The sequence below is a fragment of the Thalia democratica genome, chromosome 6 (assembly GCF_965202585.1).
Source record: "Thalia democratica chromosome 6, ktThaDemo2.hap1.1, whole genome shotgun sequence".
NCBI classification, from domain to species: domain Eukaryota; kingdom Metazoa; phylum Chordata; class Thaliacea; order Salpida; family Salpidae; genus Thalia; species Thalia democratica.
The window spans coordinates 15,175,950-15,199,727 of record NC_139170.1 but is presented as its reverse complement, the minus strand read 5'-3'; the positions used below and the strand labels follow the sequence as shown (position 1 = coordinate 15,199,727).

Below are 23,778 nucleotides of genomic sequence, written 5' to 3'. Positions count from 1 at the left end.
ATATATATATATATATATGTTTAATAGTCAAATACAGTTTATATTTTAAAATGGTGATACCTAGTTACAAAAACTTGTTCTATACTATCTTTGTTATTGCAATTTTATGTAAATTTATAAGTTTTAGTAAATAATATTTAAGTCCGTTTATGGTATTATACAGGGTTGCTAAAAAACATGGAATCCTGGAAAAACCACAAATTTGAGAAATTTTGAAAAAAAACGTGTAATTTTGAATATAAATCACTAAAAAACCTAGTTTTAAACAATTTTTACATTTGAAGTAATGAAATTTCATTTTGACACCAAAATCTGTCATATAATTATATTTCTCTTTTTTTTAATTAAAAACATATTTAAAGCAGCTTTACAATATTCTTTTAATGTTGTTATACTAATTAAGACAGCATTTTACCTTAAACTTAATTTTATTCCATAAGTAGACCAAAAAACTTGTACTTTCAAAAATACGGAAGAGATTCATAAAACCTGGTTGAAATATCTCAAAAACTTTTAACACCCCTGTATTTACTATGCTACCACTAAATTAAGAAAGCATTAACTCTAATTTTCTTTCAGTCTAATATATTTTTTGTAAATTAAAATAGAATATCTAAAGATAACAATACAAAAATTTATCAACTTATTTTCAAGTTTATTAGTTTAAGCAGATCATAGTGCTTGTATAAACACGGCTCTCAGTTAACAATTTCCCTAAATAATTCAAATTTTACAAAATAGCACTAAATTTCCTTCAACATAATTTTGAATAATAATAAAACTAATTAGATTTCCCTAAATTTTGTTTTTTGTCGGAATAGTTTTTAGTTTTATATGCTATTGACTATGAGGATTTTTATAATTTTTCCAGTAATTAAAAATAAGATTAATCCCTTCAAAGGCTTATGGTAACTTACTTGACTTGAATGATTTATTAGATGCATTTGGGTTCAATAGCAAATGGTTTTATTAATGTTATCTCTATAAACCAGAGTTACCAGAATTCCAAAATCAAGGCGTTCTGATTTACAAATAAAAAATGTTTGTTTTAACTTAAAAGTAATGGATGATCAAGAAACAGATGTAAAAGTGGCCATTTGCAGATAAAAATCTAGGAACTATGGTGGTATAAACTATTTTATGTTTACAAAAACTTTATAAAAGCAAACTTAGTTTTAGAAAATTTAACTCTAAGTCTATGATCAAGAAATTAAAATAATTTCAATGAGAAAACTGCTCTTAAAATTAAAGGAAGTGATGAGTTATAACAGTAGTTTAAGTAAAAGTTTTCTATTTCTTTTAGGTTTTGTGAATAGTATATAATTTAAAAAAGTCCTGTGCACACCAAATTTTTAAGTAAATGTATTTCTTATAGAAGTATTCTTTGTAATGGTAACTTTAATAAGTTTCATAAAGTTTTAAAACCTTTCAACAAAAAATATCTTGATAATTCTTTCTTATTTCTGTATAATTTAAGAATATTTAATGTTCATTCTAAAACTTAGTAACAAGTTATGAAGAATAAAAGATCAGATAACAAGTATGTTTAAAAAAATTAATCATTTCTAGAGGATAAATTTTATTTAAAAAATTTCATTTTTTGTTTTCATCTTCATACTACTAACACATAGTTTTACAATGTATATAATACTTTCCACTTAAAATTATATTCACCATAAACTAGTTTTTATACATATTAAAGTGCACATTTAGATAAACTTTAAAAACACCTGCTTTAGCAATTATAGACAAATTGAGCAACTTAAGTTACAAACTTATTTACTTGTTAGCAATTAGTAATGTCTCAGCCTATATGTTTGTATATTTTAAAACTTATTTAAAAACTACACTTGATTTTGTTTTCCTACACAAGTTATTGTTTTTAAAAATTAAGTTTTAACCCTGGTTTTAATTTATAAAATTTAGTAGTAAGGTAAACACTTGTTTTCATTTAAACTTCATTATTTGTATACAAATTGCAATATTTTTTCAGATTTAGAAAAAAATTAGATTGTGAAAATTAATTTTAAGTTTTATAAGTTGATAAACAGATATAAAATGGGAAAGTCAGTTTGGAAACAGTCAAACAAGTCTCACAACCATGGTAGACACAGAAGTAAAGGAGCTCTGAAAGCTTTGACTGCTGGTAAGTTGATAAGAAAATATATGTTTTAAGTTTGAACAATCTTTTTAAAGCACATTCTTCTTATTTTTGTAATTATTAAATATTATAGCTAGTACAATCAAAAGTTGGTGAAGATAAGTTGTTATGAAATAACAAAAAAACACTTTATCTATAAGTCAAAAACAATTTGTTTTAATCTATCCTAGATACAATGCCACTTAATAATAAAAACTTAATAGGATTTATGCTAAAATATTTACATATAACGTTTAATATACAAACCTTTGCAATATTATGTTATTTTATAAAAATGTGAAGTTATATATTATTAATTATTATTATTATTATATAGTAGTAAAGTTTAATATATACTAACATTTTAACTGGATCTAACCAAATAGAAAAGTATTTGTATAATTAAGAAATTTTATGTCAAAATTAAAATATATTTTAAATACTACATTTGTAAATCAATACTTAAGTGTTTAAATGTTCTAATAAATTGACAAGTTTTCATAAATTTAATTTATTCAGACATTTTATGTATTCTTACATAACTATTTTGTAAATAAAAATAACTCTCTTAATTAAGTTTTTTGCATTTCAAAAAATACTAGATAACTTGAAGGTTAATAATAGGTTGTTATCACCTATGTCTAATTATGTCTGATTAAAACAATTGAAATTAGTCTTAGTAAATAAATTTCTTTGTATTTAGTTTTTTATTGGTTTTTAGCTATGAATGTTTTAGAATTAAAAATTAAAACAGAAAATGCCAACAAAGACAAGTGTGGACTAAAATATACTAAATTATTTATATTGTGCTAATACTATATAGCTGTTAAATTTATGTGTATAAAATACAAAGTAATAGAAAAGAGCAAAGTTTCTAGGATCCTATAACTTTTATTTGTCTTTAATTGATAAAGATCAGTTAAATTTCAAGGTTGAACAAAATTGTTTAATCAAACCTGTGCAATATTACTAAGTTTAAGTTGAAAATTTGTTAATTTAATATAGGTCCCAGCAAAGCAAGTTTGCTGGAATATATAATAAAAACAATTGCCCAGTAAATTTTTTTATTGAACTATTTTCAATTAAATTTAAGTAGTGTGCAAATTGTTTTTATTTTAAACTATAGCTAATCAAAAGCTGATTATAAAATCCTTAGGAATACTTATAATTTTATTTATAAGATTGAACTATTAAGGGCATAGGGGTGGGTAAACACCCTTTTTTGGTTTTTTATCTTATTTTATATAGTTTTTACAAAGCTACAAGATGCTTTTTACAGATTTAAAAAATTCAAAACAGTTTTTGAGATATAGCCAGTCAAAGTTGGAGGCAACAATAGGAACCTTATAGAAGGCGCAAACTAAAACAGCAAATAACTAGAAATCACTAAAAATCTATCTCCTCCTACATTTTTTGAGATAATTACCTCAAATTTTTAAGAAATGTTCTTTGCAATATTTAGAAATTTCTGTTGGAACAGAATTTAAAAAAATTAAAAAATAAAAATTTTATAACAAAAAATCTAAAAAAAAACTGTTTTTTTTTGTTTATTTTTTATATAAAATTTTTATATTTAATTTATTTTAAATTCCTTCTGACAGAATTTTCTAAATATATTAAGGAACATTTCCTGAAAATTTGAGGTAGTTATCTCAAAAAACATAGGAGGAGATAGATTTTTAATGAAATAGTCTATTTTTGCCGTTTTAGTTTGCGCCTCCCATAAGGAGCCTATTGTTGCCTCCAACTTCGACCAGCTATATTTCAAAAATTATTTTGAATTTTTTAAATCTGTAAAAAGCATCTTGTAGCTTTGTAAAAACTATATAAAATAAGATAAAAAACCAAAAAAGGGTGTTTACCCACCCCTATGCCCTTAAGCATTTTAGTAGAAATAATTTAATTTACTGTTTAATTAAACAAAAATGAGTTTAAAAAGATAAACAGCTTACAGTAGTATTAAAAAACTATTATATAGTTAGAAATAGGTTTTTATAGTTGTTACACATGCATTACTGACACAATTAGAGTTGAAAAATAGAGTAGTTTTATAAGTAGTGTGACTTAGTAGAAGGGTTGCCAATTACTCACACAACTCTTGCTAATTTAAGATTTATGAAAAACTCGGACCAACTCAGGCTAATTGAGCTTTTCTAGGTTATTTGAAAAACTCATGCAGACCCAGCTAGATTGATTAAAAAAACTAAGGCTTATTGACTTTTTCTCCTAAATTCTCTGGGTTGTTTTTCTAAAACATAAATAAAGTTTAATAGATTCAAATTTTGTTACTTCTAGTTAACGTTTTTTCAACATTTTGTTTGTTAGTTTTATAACCTTGATTTCAATTATTATGTAAAAAAATAAAAGATAAAAGTTAATATTATAGCAATGCTAAAATTAAGATTTATGATGGAAAATAAACAGTTTTAGTTTGAACAGGAAGATTATAAGATTAACCATTGAAGATTTAAAAATTTCAATATTTTATTCAATAAAATTAAGTTTTCAAACTGACGACTATTGTGTAGAGATATAATAAAGTCGATCATATATTGTTAGAAAAAAATTAAATTTATTTTGTATAAATCTATAACATATATGTTTTTATTATTATTTTTTTATTACCTTATAAAACTTAGCTTCTAGTTAAACTATAGGGTAACTCTGATAAAAGTAATTTCAAAAATAAAAAATCCTTAATTTTATTCAAAATGAAAAAGGTTATATGAAAATAAGTTGAATTTTGTTCTGTTTTATTATTTTAATTAATAAACAATTTCAAAATTTTATAGGAAGAGTTGAAAAGCATGTGTCATCTACAAAAAAGAAGATTGATACTTGCAAGAGAGTAAAAAAAGATCAGATTAAACAAAAAAGAGAACTGAAACTTCTTCAAGTTAGTTTACTAGCTTGTAGGTGTAGTAATATAAACATTTGTATCAACAATTCTAATTACTCTTTTTTAAGTTCTTTTAAGTGTTACTTAAAGTATAATTAAATTTAATCTGATTTCAAGTGAATTAGTTCTTGTAATGGGAGTAATATATCAAAAACAACTATTAGCAGATTATTATTGTTCCTTTTATACTTAAAAAAAAGTAGTGCCGATATTTGAACAGCATTAAAAACAAAATTGTAAATTTGCCCTTATTAAATGGTTGCTTCTCTTAGGCTACTCATTTTTTGAACGACAAAAAATATGCTCAATCCTAGGACCTGGTGTACCAAAAACCATTCGGTTCTCGAGTCATACACCAGAACAGTTTAACGTCATGCCCAGGACACAATAATAAATAAATAAAATAAAATGAATTTACTAAGCCTTAGTATTACATTTAAAAAAATAAATTAATTAGTCAAATTTCTAATTTTTTTTTAAAACAAAGTTTAGTTTCAAGTTGCTATGTAGATATACTCACATTCTATTGCACTTATTATACATTATTATCCAAGTTTATGAGGTTCAAAGTAAGTATAGGTAGTTAAAAATCTATATATGGGGTTAAAATTTTAGAACTTTTTATTACTTTTAAACTATGGATATATTTTGTTACAAAAAGTATCAGTAATGATATTAGTTGTTTTTTCATGTATAGTATGCCAAAATTTTGTAATATTGGAAAAAGGCCTAGTTCTGAAAAGTGTTCAGTTCACGCCTTTAAAACATTTCTTTTAAACAGGTTTCAGAAATGAAGAAGAGTGTGGGAAAACATGGTACTTCACCACACCTGGTAGTAATAATTCCCCTGCACGCCAGTGTTGATTGCAGCAAACTGAAGAGAGATCTGCTTCCAGAAGAAGCTCACCACAACACCTTGGAAACATCTGGAAGTATTTTCAACTACTACAAGCAGAAACACCGGTTTCAAGTAAGCTTTAATCAGATATATGTTACTAAGTAACAGAAACTTTAGTTTGCTATTAAACTTAGTAACTTACTTATTTTAATTTGGTCCTAAGTTAAATGTTTATCTTAACTTGAGCTTGTATCAGGGCTTACGGAAGTCCAGGCTTAGGCTCTGTAGACTTTCATCAATGTTTGGTGATGCTAACTTATGACTTAGTTTTACTTAGATTATTAATTGTATTTAATGATCATAAACTTTAACTGTAAAATATATTTTCTACGTCCTTTGTTATAGGTGTATATATTTATAATTAAGAAATAAAATTAAAGTATATGTTAAACATCCTAATAACAATTAAGTAGTTGTCACCACAAATAATTTTTCTGAAAAAAATGTTTTTAGTGCTTATAATAGTCTTATAATAGTTTAAGCTTTTAAGGCAGTATGTTATTTTGTCAAAAAATTTAAAGTATTAAACTCAAAAATTGTATATATTTTTAAATTTTATAAGTTAGTGAGCAAGATAGGAGTTTTAACAATATTTTATTTATTTAAATAAATTTTTTTTTTAATATTGAGATATGTAATTTTGATAGTAGATAATAAGCGTATTTAAAAAAATCTAATTTCATTTAAAAGTTATTAAGAACATAAATTTGTATTATTAATTGAAATAAACAATTGAAAAGTAATTATTTTAACAATTTTAAAGACTTAAATTATGTGATGCCGATTCTGGCAGTATCTAAGTTTTAATAAAAAATATCTGGATCATTAATTAATTATATGTACTGTGTAAATTTATTCAAAAAATTTGTGAGGTGAGTGTACACATATAAATACATGTTAAATAAATTCTCTTGACTTCTCATAACAAATAAGTTTTGTTTTTATGAAGAAAGGTAATATTTTGGGTAATATTGCTTTAACAGTCGTTTGTAAACTTTAGTAAAAATATTTGTATTATGCTTAATGTAGGTAATTTTTGACTAAAATTTACTGGGTACGCACTTTTGAGCTTTGTTCAAAGTGCAAATTTAGGTGGTAGTTTACTATATCAAAATAATATCATTGGCTAAATGATTATTAGTGTTTTATCATTAATCATTATTTGTAAATTTTTAAAAAATACTTTTTTTTAGATAGTTACACCAGAATCAGACAAGCTTGATATATACCTGCAATACACATCAGTGGCAGACACGGTGGTGTTTGTTGTAGATATGAACGAAAATGAACCCATTGATCAGCAAGGACTGCTCGCACTCAAAACGATACAAGCTACTGGACTGTCATCTCAAAGTTTGTGTTTTGTTATTTTTAAACTCTCGGTACTTATAAATTTATGCAATTCATTTTAAAGTTGTCTGAAGAAAGTAAACATTGAATATATGTTTTCAAAAAGAGAAAAAATAGATTACTATTTATAAGGTCGTAGTATTTTTTAGTAGTAAAATATTTTAATCACTAATTTTTTTAAATGCAGCTTTGGGTTGGAAAAAATCCAATGTTATTATATATAAAAACATTTATTTTAACTTGAGTTTTAGTTAATATAATCAATTTGTCTCTATTTTCTTTACCTAAGTTATCAGTAAACAAAAAAAAAGCATATTATAAAAGTATGGTGTGTATATCTATATACATATATATTTAATACAAAATAAATCAATATTTTAAATGAAGTTAAAATGAACAGTCTTTTGTGGCCAAAACCTGTTTTTAAACTATCCATCAACAAAGAAGCACCAATCAGTGAAGAGTTTTGTAAGTAAATTCGTAGAGAATCACGGAAACAACAGCAAATTTCAAGTTGTGGATTCTCAAAGTGACTTGGACCAGCTTCTCAGAAAGGTAATATTTTGATTTATATGTAAATACAGTTATTTATTGACGTTTTATTGGTACTGCAGTCTTAAATTTTACTGATGTGTATTTTTAGATATTTATGATTGTTTTATTTAATTTATTACTCTCTATCTTAAAAGTGTTATTATTTAAAATTTTGAAATATATACTTAGTATCTTAGCATTTCAATGACGCCAGAGAAATATAAGCTAGGTATTAAATAGTTTTCTAATTTTTCAAAGACTATAATTAACTAAATTAGTTATCAAAAACAGATATGCGAGTGCAAACGAAAAATTATTGGAATGTGGGAAAAGAGAGCTTTTCTATTGGCTGATAATTTGCAATTCGAAGACAACGTTTTGAAGGTAAAAAAGTTTTATAACTTAAACTTTTACTATTATAATGTTAAAATAATATATGTTAAATAGCTTAAAAGAAGTTGTAGAAAAATATGTGGGAAAAAAAGTTATTTTGAAAAAAGATATAGTGTTTTAGCTATTATATTATGGATTAATGATGGTTTGGTCAGTATAACTTATCTTGACTGACTTGTATTTATAAATTACTTACCTCTTGCAGTTCAGTATTAAAAAAACTTTTTGTAAATACTAATTAATTTTAAGTTCTCTATCATAACATCAGTACAAGTTTTAAGGCATTTACATTTAATGCTATTAGTAATCACTATATTTAAATTATTTTTGTACTTTACTAGGGACTAATTTAATAAGAATTACTTATAATTTATGTTAAGTATATGTAGAAACTTTAAATTTTTGTGTTTTTAAAATATTAAGCACTGAATTATTTTTTTATATAAATTTAAATATTTTAAGTTTGATTGAAATTAGTTGTAAAATATTGTATTTAAATTTATAAACATATCCCAAGAAAAATATAAAATAGTTAAGGCCATATAGGGGTCAAACTTTTTTTTATTAAAAGATAACATTGAACCTTCTTTGAGACCTTAAATTGTATACTATAAGTTACTTTTGAAAAAAATCTGTAGACTATAATTTTAAAGTCAGTCTTGTAAAACGTTTTTGATACAAACATATGGGAAGCTTTATATATATCCGCTCATCTAGTAATTTATAAAACTAGTGAATATAAAATCTATCACCTATTTTTAAAAACAAATTTTTCCTAAAATTTTACAAAGTGCTCCATGCAATTTTTCACCACTAGTTTTTAAAAATGATCTATAAAAGTTTATGACCAAAATAAATAAAATCTCAATTTTCATTAAGTTTCAATTAAATCTATTATTTATTTTAATCTAATAGAACCTATTGAAATCAATATTTCAATTTCAAATGATTAGACTGAGAAAAAGTAAAAACAATTGCTTAAAATGGTACAAGGAAAAATTAACTTTGTGAAATACTTTTTTTTTAGATTCAACCATTCATAAAGAAACCTATCAAACTTTGATAGCTTATATCACAAAAATTACTTTAATTTTTTTAATATGGTTAAAAATGGTCAGTAGCCTAGTCAAAAGGTAAAAAATAAGACTACATTTGAAAAATAGACTGATTTATCTTCTATGGCCTTAATCTACTTAATATTTATAGTAACAATTAATATCAAAAAGCTAATTGAATGTCTATTAGCTTAGGGTAGAAACGTTTTTAAAAAAGAGCGCACGGAACTCTTGGAAAAGTCCTCACGGGCTGCGTGATTTAAAATAAAAATATTCCAAAAAATTTAAAAAAGTCTATTAAAAAAATACTACATTGAAATAAGCTACATACAAAATAAGATTCTCATCACTTAAAAAATAGAGTTTTAGTTGTTTTTCACAAGTAGTTTTCAAGCTGTGAATGCGTTGTTGTCCAGAGATTTTGCTTGGAGGGTTCTACGCCGCCCACCTCTCGATTAGCTTTTTAACAAAGTTTAAGTATAAAAATTACATTTTTAACAAAATTTAAGTATACAAGTTTGGTGTTAACTTGAGCATGTCTTACGGCAGTCGAAGGTTCTGGTTTCGGCTATGTTAGACTTTCATCTATGCTTTCTTTGATATAGAATTTTAGTACATTACATATTGACTTACATAACTTACACAGGTAAGCGGATATGTTCGCAACAACTCACTGAATGTAAACAGACTTGTACACGCAGTAGGTTGGGGTAATTTCAGGGTGAAGAGAATTGTGAAAGTTCATGAAAACTGTCCCTATTCAGCTAAGGAAAAAGTCAATAAGGTATGCAAGTTGATGTAGTTAAAAGTTAACCTTATAAAGTATTCACATACCTTATTGAAATGGTAGCAAGGTTTTATTTAAGATGTTTTGCTTCTGTTCCAATAATTCATGATCAATAATTTTTTAAATGAAGCTTTTAAATCGATACTAGTAAACTTAAATATTTAAGGTTTTATCAATCTAAATACAAACTTACACTAAAAAATTCACCTAAGTTAAAAGCTGTTTTAGGTTAATTTATTAATTTTTACAACATAGGTTTACATTTGGTTTTCAGTAACATAAATTGTTTTATATTATTATCTTTAGCATATGTTTTTTTTTAAATTAATTACTTTTAGATAGTTTACACAAAAAAAAGCATTTCGATTTTATTGACACCAATAAGTCTAATTTCAGTAAATGAAGTTTTATTTTGTTATAATTAGTTTTTTGTTACATTTCTTTATAAAATTTTTTATTAAGGTATTTTTATACAATTTTATTTATTTTTTTTAATGTTTTTCAATGTACTTCACATGAAAAATTTACACTTGAACTTAAGTTTCTAATTAAAGTTAAATACTTTACATGCTTAAACTTTAAAATTTTTAAGATCAGTCAAAGTTTTTATGTACTTATACATGATAAAGTTTAATTGTGTCTTTTAGTTATAAACTATAAACACTTGATCAAACGTTTGATTGAGTTTAAACAAGTGAAACATTGTTTTGTTAATAAAGTTTAAAAATTTGAATTGATAAACTATAAACAACAATTAATGAAGAAATATATTTTATTTTTTTCTTGAAAATGTTGTACTATGTTTAGATTAAAGTTAATATAACTTTAGTTATTAATATAAATATTGTGATCTAAATCTATAACTCGTTTTATTTTGGTTAACTTGAATTAATTTTATTTTCTACGATGTTAAAAACTGCAATTTATTTTCAGTACATTTTTTAGTTACAATTTTATAAAAAGTTTATGTATGCTTAAACTAAAAGTTTAGGAAACTTACTAAACAAATTTCAATAAAACTTTAAGAAAAGCACTTTGAAACAATTTTTCATAAAAAACGATTTCAAATTTTATTACAAAAAAAAACAGTTTTTTGAACCAAATGTGAGGAATATATAACTAAAAGTATTCTTGGTTTTGATTATCTAAAAATTCTTTCCACCTATTATAATTTAATATTTTTGACTAACACAAAGCTAGGAATTAAAAGAGACATTTTCTTGCACACGAAATTTATCCATGTAAAAGTCGATGAAAGTTATAAATTGTTTTCGCTTTAATAAATACTTCTACTTGAAGAAATACAAAATAAAATTTCCAACATATCAGATGCAGAACGGTGCACCAGGAGAAGCATACGAGGAAGTTTCACCCGACAGCAGATTGCAGTGTTCGCTCGATGTTGAAGCAGTGTTCGATCCCATGGATGCCGATCAACCTCGTATCACCGATGAAGAACTTAAACAGGCTGAAGGTATCAACATAAGATATATAAAACTTTTTGCTGCTGGTTTTTTGGTAAACGTTTTAACATACATTTTAAATATTAACCAACAAGTTTAAATGTTGTTTTAATTAACAGGTGTAAATTTTAATTGTGTTTTCTCACGGGATGAATAACTGTTAATAATTACTTTCGATAATATAGACTTTTAAAAAGTTAATATACTTTTGGTTATTTTCAAGCATAAATAGGGACCCCGTAAAGCGTAAACAAACAGCATAACTAAATTTCAATAAATTTAATCGAAATAGTACCCCCAAAAAAATAGAAAATGATTTGTGTTGTTCACTATATCTATTGTCTCTTCAATATTAAGAAAACAATACGTATTATTATTTATTTTTATAGATAAATCAACAAATTTAACTATAAAACTTGATTTTTATAAATTTATTGTAAACTTCTTAGTTTTTTTTTTGTCAAAGTACTTCATCTAAATTATTAGATTTAAAGTGTATTAATTTAATTTTAATTTGTTTAAAGTAACTGGGAGTAAACCATGCTGCCTAATCCAGTATTATCTTGTTCCACTAAGTTGTTAAATCCAAAATTATATATCTTCATTTTGCTTACACAATAATGTCCCATGAAAGATTTTGGTTGCAATTGTTTGTTAGTTATAAAAGAATTTCGATTTTTAGGGTATGATATATTTTAAATAGAATTAATAAAAATTAATTAAGAGTTGTATACTACTTAGTTTTGTATTTAAAAAAAATCTGAAGCTATTTAGTTAACAAAATTAAATAGTTCTTTTCGAATAAAATTTTGGGTGATAATTCTGTTGAATTTTATTTAATTAGTACTGTAATAGGACGGTCTTAACTTACTATAGAAGTGTAAAAAAAATTTTAAATTACAATATAACGCCGAATCTAGTTTTTGTTCTTATTTTATCTTTACAGCGTTCTTAAGCTAGAAAACTAAGATATAGTTTATTTTGTTATACATAATCATACTTTTACAGAGGAGTACTTATACATGAAGAAGCAAGTGCCAGTCGGTACGAGCACGTACCAGAGTGAGTGGCAACTCGCTGATGGTGATGAGGGCAGATGGCAGGAAACGAGCGATGTTGAAGATATGGAAGAAGAGCTTTATGACGAAGAAGAAGATTTTGAAGAAGAAGATTTTGAAGATAGTTAGTATTTTGTTTGTTATAAGTTATCCAGTTAACAATATAGTTTATACTGAATAAAACGCTGTAAACTAGAACTTGTCTAAGTTGAAAAATTAAAGTTAAAATTAAGCTTGTTTTGATGTAGCTTATATTGTATTTTGTAACCTTTAGTTCACCGACCATTTTGATTAAGATCATAATGTAAATTTTATTTTATGTAAAAAAATACTAGTTTTGTTTAAAATGATTCCTGCAATACTTAATTATGTTACTTTTTCTACTTACATACATTTAAATGCGACAAGCTTTTTAGTTCATGTACTTGATACTATTTAATAAATAATTAAGGACGTTTACATTTTATGGAAAAATCAACTTTTTAGTTCATACTTACAACTCCTGAAATTTCTTAATTTTTGTTGTTTATTCCTGATAAAACGTTCGGTTTTATTAGAAAATGTTATTTAACGATTATGACATCATAGGCGAAGAGGAGCTAGACGACGAATATAAGCCGCAAGAGATGGATGCGGTTACTGAGGCTGACGGTAAATCGGTGCGCTTCAACTTGGCGGCGCCCAGCGAAAGCATGGCACTCGACAGCGACGTCAACCGGATAGACGAGGACGAGCTGCAGAGGTTCAGGGACGCCAGGAGCCACGAAAATTTCCCCGACGAAGTCGACACGCCTCGTGAGAAACCCGCCAGGGAGAGGTTGGTTTGAGAAATTACTTCCATAACGCCTTAGTGATATTCGCTCAATTAATTTTTTGACATATTGTAAAATTAATTAGTTTCTTTTGTTATTATTTTTTAGCTAAATTCAACTTTTTTGTTATAAACTTTGACTTAGTTAATGCTTAAAATCAATTTAGTGCGTGATGCACTGAAATTAATGAGGTATTAAATTGTAATTTTTTTAAGCAAAAGTAATGGTACTTTTAAGCACTGTTGAATTTATTTATTGCCTTTGTATAATATGATAATTATTTCAATCAGATTCGTAAATTACCGCGGTCTTGATTCATTCCGGACTTCACCTTGGGACAAATTTGAGAACCTGCCAGAGGATTACGCCAAGATTTACAATTTCAACAACAAGCAACACTTTAACAGGTTTCATATTGGTTAAAATGTTATTTGAACAAATTTAAATTTATAACTTGTAATACACAATAATTAATGACTTGTAATACACATTAAAACGATATAGAAGCAATTAATTTAGACAAGCTTACTTGCTCTTAAACATTTTCTATATATTTTCAGTTTAGTTTCCTATCTTATATAATTATTTGTGTTGACTATAAAATGTTGTTCAACTTATTGAGTATATATGCTAATAATATTTGAATTTTTTTAAAAATTTTTTAACATTATAAAATAAATCTTTGTACAGCACAAGGCATTACTCGTATTTATTTTATCAAGTTTTGTCTATTGAAGTTTCGAGTTGTTTACAATAAAAAAGGGAAACATGTTTAAGATGATCAACTTTTTGATGTTTATTAACACTTATTTTGTGATAGAAGACAGATGCATGTTTAATTTTAACAGGATCAAAAAATTGGTGAAAAACATGGAGTGTGAGAGGAATCACCAAGTAGGATCGGGTTGTTACGTCACAATAGAACTTGAAGGTGTCGACAGTCACCTGTTCAATGTTGCAAGCAGCTCAAATTATCCATTCACACTGTTCTCACTATTCCAGTTTGAACAGAAGGTTTGCATATAAGACTTGTGAATTTAAGTTGATTTGTATCTGTAACAGTTATGCTGGAAAATTTAAGCTGTTCTTATCATATTTGAATTTTTTTGTTGTTGTTGTTGTGTACTTCTTAAACTTGTTTTTTTATTTGTTTTCTATTATCCTTAAAATTTTTTTCATTATTATTTAAAAATTTTAATTTAGTGAATGATACAGCATTTGAATTTTGTAAAATGTATATTAAAATATCAACGTTTAATTGTAATAACTAAAAAGTTACATTACAAATTAATAAAACTTAGTTGTAACTGATTTTAACATGAATCTGTTTTTTTACCAAAACACATAGCTTATACATGTTTTTAATTCTGTTTAGATGTTTGCTAAATAAAAACAATGATGAAGTAAAATAAGACTTATACTTGTCTTAAGAAAATAAATATTAATAAACATCAAAAAGTATTATTTAAAGTTTCGCGAAATGGACTTTAAACAAACAAGTTATGAAATTATATTGACGCTAACTTATGCTACTTTTGTTTCTTTGAACATGAATGTATATTTTTTAACAACAGATGAGTGTGTTGAATTTTGCCATCAAGAAAATTGTGGAAACAGAACCAATCAAAAGCAGGGATAAGCATAATAAATTGGTGTTTCATGTCGGCTTCAGGAGATTCACTGCAAGTCCTGTATTTTCACAACATACTTCAGGTAAATATTTTTTTTAAACTTCTGAATATTTAAGTTTAACTAAAAACGAAGTGATTTAGAAAGCAATTTCATTGAGCTGATTGAATTACAATGGTTTTTGTGTTACTAACTTAATACAATTTTTTTTTAATTTGCAGCTTATTTAATTGTTTTAATAAAACTGAACATTTTACGAATGAAAATGTTGATTTAAAAATATAAGAATTTGTATCTGTTTTGTTATATAATTTGTACAAGTTCTCATTATTTAATAGTAATATGTAATTACCAGGCAACAAGCACAAGATGGAGAGATATATGCCCTCCAGCGGCGTGTTCGTTGCCACTTGTTTCGCCCCGGTTACATTCCCCCCTGCCAACGTGCTCGTGTTCAGGCAAGGAAGAGGTTTGTTCATTATAAGTTTAATCTGTGCAATAAACAGTTTGTTATATTATATGTTTGTAAATCAGTCATTACAAGTTGTGATAGTTTTATTGTAAACTGTTTTAACCTAAGCAGCTTTTTCTAATTTTACCATCTAGAACTCAATTTTAGTTTGTTGTTGTTCGGAATAGATATGTTACGGAATAAATATAGATCGAGTATTTGTTTTGAAAATTTTGAATAAATTAAAATTTACTAATTTGTTACCGTATTAAATTGTACGTAATTAGTTTTTTATGTAAACATGCAAATTATTTTGGAGTATAAATTTATATACAGTACTTATACTAGCAATTGTCTAATGCTTTTTTAATCATTGTAGTTTTTAGTTGTAAGCATTTTAAAGTTTAAAGCATGAAAAACTTGACAAAAATTTCTAAAATTTTAAACAGTTTTTTTTTTGTAAAAACAAAGAAAAAATAAAGATAGTAGAAAATAAATGACTTAAGAAAACTTAGCGAGTTAAACTAAATATTTTACTTTTTTTGTTTCAGTTATTAAAGTTTCTTAGCTGGTTTGTTATGTTTTTAACAATCTTAAAGTACGAATGTAAAATTGACAAGATGTTATGATTATTAAAATAAGTATGTTATAATAAAGTTAGAAAATTGACTTGTAACATTTAAATGATAAATATTTGTAAGTGATATATAATTAATATGACTTAATCAATGCAATGATGCCAGCATTGTTAAAATGATGTAATTACAGAGCAAGAAGGTCCTATTTGCATGGGAACATTACTGAGCAATGATGCCAACAGAGTCATAGTGAAAAGAACAGTGCTAAGTGGTCACCCGTTCAAAGTAAACAAGAAGTCCTGCGTTGTCAGATACATGTTCTTCAGCCCTGGTTTGTTTCCAACTTTTAGTACATTATACCTAGTCACATCAATTGTAGAACAGTACATTCTTTTACTTATAACATAATTATTTGCTTTTTACATAAAAATTAATTAATCTGTCTTTTTTGAGACGCCTTTTATCGTAAATATGGCGAGGTGATATTAGTTTATGACTCAAGGTTTTAACTACAGTAACATTTAAAATAAATGATATAAATAATTTTAATTGAATAACACATCTTCAAAATATTTTTTTGCGTATAACACACTGGAAAATTTCTTCTTTTGTTATCTATTATTGAAAACATCGTTATAAAAACTAGATTTATATAATTTAACCTTAAGTAAGTTTTCACAGTTTGTATCACGTGGCTTTACATATATGATTTTTGATATTAATAACAAATACACAGAGGACATTGAATACTTCAAACAAGTTGAGTTGAGAACGAAGCACGGCAGAAGGGGTAATATCAAGTATCCAGTCGGTAAGTTGAAAACTAGTTAAAATATTGTGAGAAATTTTGTGTTTTAATTTGTTGCTTCAAACTAGTGATGTACCGGACCCACAATCTCGGGTCCGGCCGGACCCGGATCTGGACTTTTTTTAAAAATTAGAATCCGGCCGGAACCGGATCCGGACTTTTTTTTCAAATTAGAGTCCGGCCGGAACCGGATCCGGACTTTTTTTTTCAAATTAGAATCCGGCCGGAACCGGATCCGGACTTTTTTTTTCAAATTAGAATCGGGCCGGATCCGGATATCAGACAAAAATGGCAATATCCGGCCGGACCCGGATAGTCACTCCGGTACATCACTAGTATAAACTAGCCTGAGTCAGAATTAGGTTTAAAAAAATTGAAAAAAAAAAGAACTTTAATCCAATAATAAGTAGAACAGCTAGCCACAAGGTTTACAAATTTAGGTGTTATTTACAATTATAAATCTGAAATCAAGTACTTGAAGAAAATACACTAGAAAATTAGAAAATACTGGATCAGCTCAAACTCATTCAAAATCTAAAAGAAAAATAGCCTGAGGCAGTCCAAGATTTTCTAAAATTCCAAAAAAAATTCAAACTAGCAGGGTTGCCACTGTTTAAGTCAATAAAACTAGCTAGAGTGAGTATAAACAAGCCTGAGTCGAATGAGGTTTTTAAAAACTGAAAAAATTACTTTAATCTAATAATCAGTAGAACAGCTAGCAAAGATTGACAATTTGGCAGTAAAGTTGTGGACTGATTGTGGTACACTTAACTTATTAGTACTACCCATCGTAATTAAATCCTACCTTATTTAATTCATATCTAACAAATACTTAATTCTAACTGAGACTACTTTCTGTAATCAAACACAACAGTTTTGAGAGATGAATCTTTTATATAAAACACAACAAGAAATACTAGCATATACAAAACTATTAATTACTTTGGTAACACTTTAAAAACTGGAAGCTATTTAAATCTATATCAAAAGACTTAAAACAATAAACTAAAAATTAAATAAAACTTTTAGTAAACAAGAAACTGTAAAATATTTAATAAACTATTAAACTATAAACCTGGCTTAAATATTTAAACAATTAAACACCAGTTGAAATATTCACTTTTAAAACAAAACACTACTTACATTAAGCATTCACAAAAAAGTTCAAGATATTTTGTTGCTTCAAGCTGCACACCAAACTAACTAACTGCTTACATATAAATTGCCTGTCATGTTCTGATGTTTTGTTGCATCAGTATTTAGTTTGATACATTTCGTCATATGATTCTCATTGGCTCGTACATTCAACCGTATTAACTCTAAATTTTCTCTGAGCTCAACTTTAAACAGTAAATGATGCAAGTTTTCATTCCAAAGTTTTCAATTTTACAACATATATAAAGAGTTGCTTTTCTGAAATGTTTATTTCATAGTTTAAATGTAAATTAGTCACGTGTACAAGATGAGCCAATCACGGTAGGTGTTTAATTTTGACTGACGAAAATGACTCTTATAAATTTACACAGGGTTCGTTTTTGAAAAAATACTTTTCAGTATGCCGTTTTTTACTCACTAGATCCGGGTCCGGACTTTTTTATAAAATTAGAATCCGGCCGGATCCGGACTTTTTTTACAAATTAGAATCCGGCCGGAACCGGACCCGGACTATTTTTTCAAATTAGAATCCGGCCGGATCCGGATATCAGACAAAAATGGCAATATCCGGCCGGACTCGGACCCGGATAGTGAGTCCGGTACATCATTACTTCAAACCAAGAGTCGGCAAACACTTGTTAAAAACTAGGCTCAAGCATTCAAACTAATTTGTTAAACTTAGTAAAAAAATAAAAACTTAATAACGTCGTTTTACATATCAACAAGGTCCAGTGCTAATTTTGTTATTTAATTTAAACTTGTTGTTGGTATAATATTATTATTACAATTTTTTTAGATACAGTGTCCCGTTAATGACCTTATCAACTTTAAAAACTTCTGATCCCTGTTTTATTGTCAGTAAATAAAAAAAAATATTTATAAAATTTTACTGTTTTTCCACAGGAACGCACGGGCTGATGAAGTGTTACTTCAACAACTCCATGTCCAACCAGGACACTGTGCTGATGTCCCTCTACAAAAGGGTATTTCCCCTTTACGATTCTTACGACCAGCACACACCGCAGCTGGTTGCCACGCAACAAGAACTTGCCATGGAAGAATGATTTGGTTGTTAGGAAGTTTATTTATTAGGAATTTTGACTAGCGTATTGTTTATTATAATAAACTATAGTAAATTGTTTCTCTGATTTGATATGTTTAAATATTTCTTATTGTTGGGCATTAGTTGATATTTATTAAATTATTTCCATTTTTTAAGAAGTTTACTCTGTATAAATAGTATTTAAAACTTTTAAACACTTTATGTTTTTACGCAGAATTTTTGTAAAAAAAGTTTATAAACAAAAATTTAGCTAGTTTTATTTATTAATACTATAGTGTTATCAAGGTTTTAGATAGGGTTCAAGTATATAAACGTTAAAAAAAGTATTTATATGATTGCATTGGAAATCAGACTGCAGTTAAAAAACAAACAAAATTTACTTATAATATTAATATCTTTAATTTAAAGTTTTTTGTTTTCTTAAGACTGCAGTCGTAAAGAGTCATTTTTACAAGTACACATTAATACAAGAGTTATGTATTGCAAACTGGTAATTATGTAATTTTGTTAGATTTATTTTCTTATTTTATGGACTAATACCACAAACAGCCCACAAAAATATTTGTTTCTTAATTTATTTTTAGTGTATAAACATTATTACAAAATCACTTTACAGGATTTTTAAAAACTTAAGTTTGAAAACTATTTATTTAAGATCTTGTAGTGTCATACATGCTTTTAGAGCAGTTATCATTCTTGCAATCTTAATGTATAAAGAAACAATATTTTACTAAATTCATTATGACTATAATTAAAAGTAGCAGCTAAAAAAATCTATTACAACGATTTTACCTCTTTGTAAATTAATTTATATTTAAATTTATATATCAATTAGAATTAAACCTGGTGCCTTAGAATTGACAAATAAAGTCAAAGTTTTTATTATATTTTTATTATAAGCACACAAATGATTAACTTGAATTAGTATTAGTTTTACAGCACCTAATAAACAAACAGTTTGAGGCGCATGAAAAAGCTGAAAGTAGTTATCAAAAAGTTTTAAACTATCTTCGCAGTTAATAGATTGTTTTTCGAGTGAAAATATTTGAATGTTGGCTTATATTCATTCAAATAAATCAATATTTTAAACTTTCATAGTATGAAAAATGAGAGTAAACAAAATCCTAATAGTAATTAAGTACTACAAATTGTAGCTGATAAAAATAATTAATACAATTTTTATCAGCTATAAAAAAGTTAAATCCATATTTTATTAAAAAACACCGTGATAATTTGGAAATGTTTTAATGATGTTTAATTTTTGAAACAACAAAAATGTTTTATTTATCGTGCATAAAAGAATTTGAAACTTTTTGATTAATTGTTTATGTTTTGCATGCATTGTTTTGTATACAAAATTGTACACCCTTATCTAATTTAATTTTTTTTGTATCATAAATAATTGACATATTAAATACGAGTTAAATAATTACTACGTTTTACATTCCATACATATTTATTGTTTGACGACATAAAGAAACGCTCTAAAAAGTGAGCCTTATTTATTTGTGAACAGTAAGACATTATTTCAAAAGTTATGAGTAATGTAACTAAGAAAGCATATATTTCTACGCATATAAGTATTCATATTAATATATATGTTTTTATGTTCAAAAAATAATATTTTGCTGTTTTAATTAAAGTAAATAGATACATTTTATCCTTTCAACTAGTTAAACTAGAATTTTGTACTTAAATTAGCTATAAAACTCAAAGATAAACTTCAAAAAGTATTCTACTGGGTAAAAAAAAGTATAAAACATTAAGTTCGAGTTTTATTTTTAATTGTTCTAAAATATTTTATAGTAACATAATTAACCAAAAAAACCATCTGCTAAGTTGAAAGCAATTTTTAAGGCAAATTAAAACAAACAAACTGCTTTAGTTAAAGATAAACTAATTATCAGATCTAAAACCATCGTAAAGCAAATAACTGAAATTCTACAACTAAAGTTTTTAGCACCAGTTTTTGTTATGCTTTTAACAAACGCTGTTGCTGTGTTTGATGAATTTTTCCGGGTTGATGATAGAAAAACTGCTGTTGAATTGCTTTCACTTGTTACTATTTTAGTGGGAGCTACCGTCGGATTTTTTTGTGAATAATTTATGCTCTCTGGTTCTGTTTCTTGGCTTATCACAATTGATTCGCTAGACCAAAATTTTGTATAACTTTCCACAACAACCGTTCTGAATATTTTAAATATAGTTTATAAGAAACTTGTTGAAATTTTTACTGAATTTCAGCTTCAAGCATAAATGTTATAATTAAGTTTATAAAGATACTTTAAGTTTTTTTTTTAATAAAAAATATAAAACGGGTACACACAATTATTAACCAATAAAATCTAAAGCACTTTTACCCTTTTATGATATGAACCATAGCACATATGGGTAGGTGTCAAATATGCACGAAGGGACATTTTTGTGCGATGGGTCACTTTTCCTCGAAGGGTTACTTTCACACGCAGACACTTTTACACAAGTTGATTTTTTTTTATACTTATTTTTTTTTATTAATTTGTTCATTTTATTTTAGTATCACTGTTACTCCTTACCCTTGGTCGATAACTTTTTTTGTTTGTTTTGTATTTTCTTTTAACAATTTTGTTAATTATTATTTATTTTTACCATCACTGTTACCCCTTCACATCGGTCGATAACTTATTTTTTCTTCTTTTTTTGTTTTGTTATTAATTTATCGTTTTTAGTTTTTTGTGTTGTTTTTGTAATTAATAATATTTTTTCTTTATTTTTTACTCTAGTGTAAAAGTGACTACTCGTGCAAAAATGTCTCTTTGTGCATATTTGACCCATTCCAAGCATATATAAATTCAAACTGCTTTAGAAAAAAAAATCCACCTTTAAGTAATAAATAAAATTATAAACTTGAACAAAATATCTCCGTAGTCAAACTGCGGTAACCACTCGAGTGTGACGGCCGTTTTCACATCCGGGCTGGAATGAGTGACTGCGTCATCCGCGTTGCTGCAACTCATTGCTTTCAAAACTTCCGGAAGTTCCTGCCAAACACCGACTGGCTCCGTACCATCGGGTGTTCGTGCTTGTATAAATATTCCTTTGAAACCGGCACCGTTTCGGCCAATTACAGATACTGGAGAAATCGATTTATTAATCAACATTTATAGTAAAGTATAAATTTTATCGGTTTAGTAGAGCCTATTACTTTTTAGCATAAATTTCGCTCATAAAAAGTGAATTGAAATATCCCCCTCGGATACTCGCTAAAGTTTTTTTTTACTTTTGGAAGAAACTAAAGTGTGCATATATTTATGTATACACACTGTTAAACCAAAGATCTTTAAAAATAAAACTACTGCTTATATAAAAAATATCTCAAAAACTACTCTGCTAGAACTGTGTAACAAAATTAATTTCATTAAACTAAAACGTTCCACATACATTAACGTAGGTTTCACATAATTCTAAAAAACTTAAAACTTAGACAAACTACGGGTTCACACATAAAACAAACTTTCCACTGGAACGTGCGCCTTGTACGAGCTGTTACTAATTGATATCGTGTAAGGCGAAGGTGTGTCTTGGAAGGAGATCGGGTGGTGACGCGGAACCATGTCTCCACAAGCGCTCTCGTCAGCTCCCGTTGAAAACGCTCTTGTGTTTGAAAGGCCCACCAACACGTATAGAAGCGACAACAAGCTGCAGCTTTTCATCACAGTTGTGTATTTACTTGTTGCGGAAAATAGTTTATTAACAAGTATATTTTTAAATATAGAGCTTTTCATATCTGAAAATAATTAGGCGTATGGCTGTAATGAAAAATCATTTGACACATTAGCTGTTAAGAGTTCGAAGTATTTTACCAGTTTGGTTTTTGTTTATGTTGGACATCCATTTTTAAAGCTACTAACTTCCTTTTTTTAATAAACAAGACTAACTTTTTTATGAAAAAAAAAACGATGAATAACACAACATAAAATAACTTTACCACTTAAAATTTGTTGTAAAGAAAAATTGTTGTAAATAATAAATTTGTATATAAGTAAAATTATATACCTCAGATAATTATTAATGTTTGTTAGGTATATAAGAAATTAAAAAGCTTACAGATTTTATAAGTTCAAAACTATTTTTGAATATTTTACTTAGTATTTTTTACGTAGACAAAAAACTTTTTTCCTCTCAACTTTCTAATTCAAGTTGCTTAAAGGCTTTTTTATAACGTTAAAAGTCATAAAAACTATGAAAAGTTACAATAGAAAGAGTTCGATGCTAGTGTTTTATTTTACCATAAAAAGATATCATTGCAAAAATGGCGAATTATAAATATTGTAAACCTAATAGTAAGTACTAATCATCGCTTTTATTGATAAAAAACGCTTCATTTGCAGATGTAGTTTTTACTAGCTTAGATAGTTGTAAACTAAACGCCTGGCAACTAAAAAGTAGAACTTTAAGTGAAAAGTGTTTGCTTACAAACTTCTTCGAGATTTTAAAGTTCTTAGATAAAACTTTAAGTTTGCAAATGTTTTACTTGTACAAGTTTAATAGAGTTGTCAAAGGTAAATTAAACTTGGTTAGTCTTAAAAAAGCAATAAGTGCTTTGTGTATCAAATTTAAGTTAAATAAGTATTTTATACCAAAACTACGTACACCAATATTTTTGCATGATAAACATCTTAAATTTAACATACTTTTGTTGAAAATATATTTGGTATGCAAAAAC

At 26.5% G+C, this 23,778-nt stretch overlaps 1 protein-coding gene across 1 annotated transcript; it reads left to right on the top strand.

Annotated features, from left to right (window-relative positions):
* The first annotated feature begins 1,997 nt into the window (after positions 1-1,997).
* On the top strand, positions 1,998-19,145 carry LOC145838020 (pre-rRNA-processing protein TSR1 homolog). The gene is made up of 17 exons (XM_082945542.1): positions 1,998-2,146; positions 4,933-5,036; positions 5,821-6,009; positions 7,131-7,290; positions 7,688-7,842; positions 8,113-8,205; positions 9,916-10,053; positions 11,386-11,530; positions 12,528-12,701; positions 13,166-13,394; positions 13,680-13,796; positions 14,238-14,403; positions 14,964-15,102; positions 15,374-15,487; positions 16,238-16,378; positions 16,784-16,858; positions 18,914-19,145. The coding sequence occupies exons 1-17, from the start codon at positions 2,059-2,061 to the stop codon at positions 19,072-19,074; spliced, it is 2,388 nt and encodes a 795-aa protein (XP_082801668.1). The 5' UTR covers positions 1,998-2,058; the 3' UTR covers positions 19,075-19,145.
* Positions 19,146-23,778: the final 4,633 nt, after the last annotated feature.

Bases quoted from the DNA above. Each gene is read 5' to 3' on its own strand.
- LOC145838020 (XM_082945542.1), top strand. From the start codon at position 2,059: ATGGGAAAGTCAGTTTGGAAACAGTCAAACAAGTCTCACAACCATGGT. The intron at 2,147-4,932 runs GTAAGTTGATAA...AAAATTTTATAG, and splicing joins TCTGAAAGCTTTGACTGCTG to GAAGAGTTGAAAAGCATGTG. The intron at 15,488-16,237 runs GTTTGTTCATTA...ATGTAATTACAG, and splicing joins CGTGTTCAGGCAAGGAAGAG to AGCAAGAAGGTCCTATTTGC.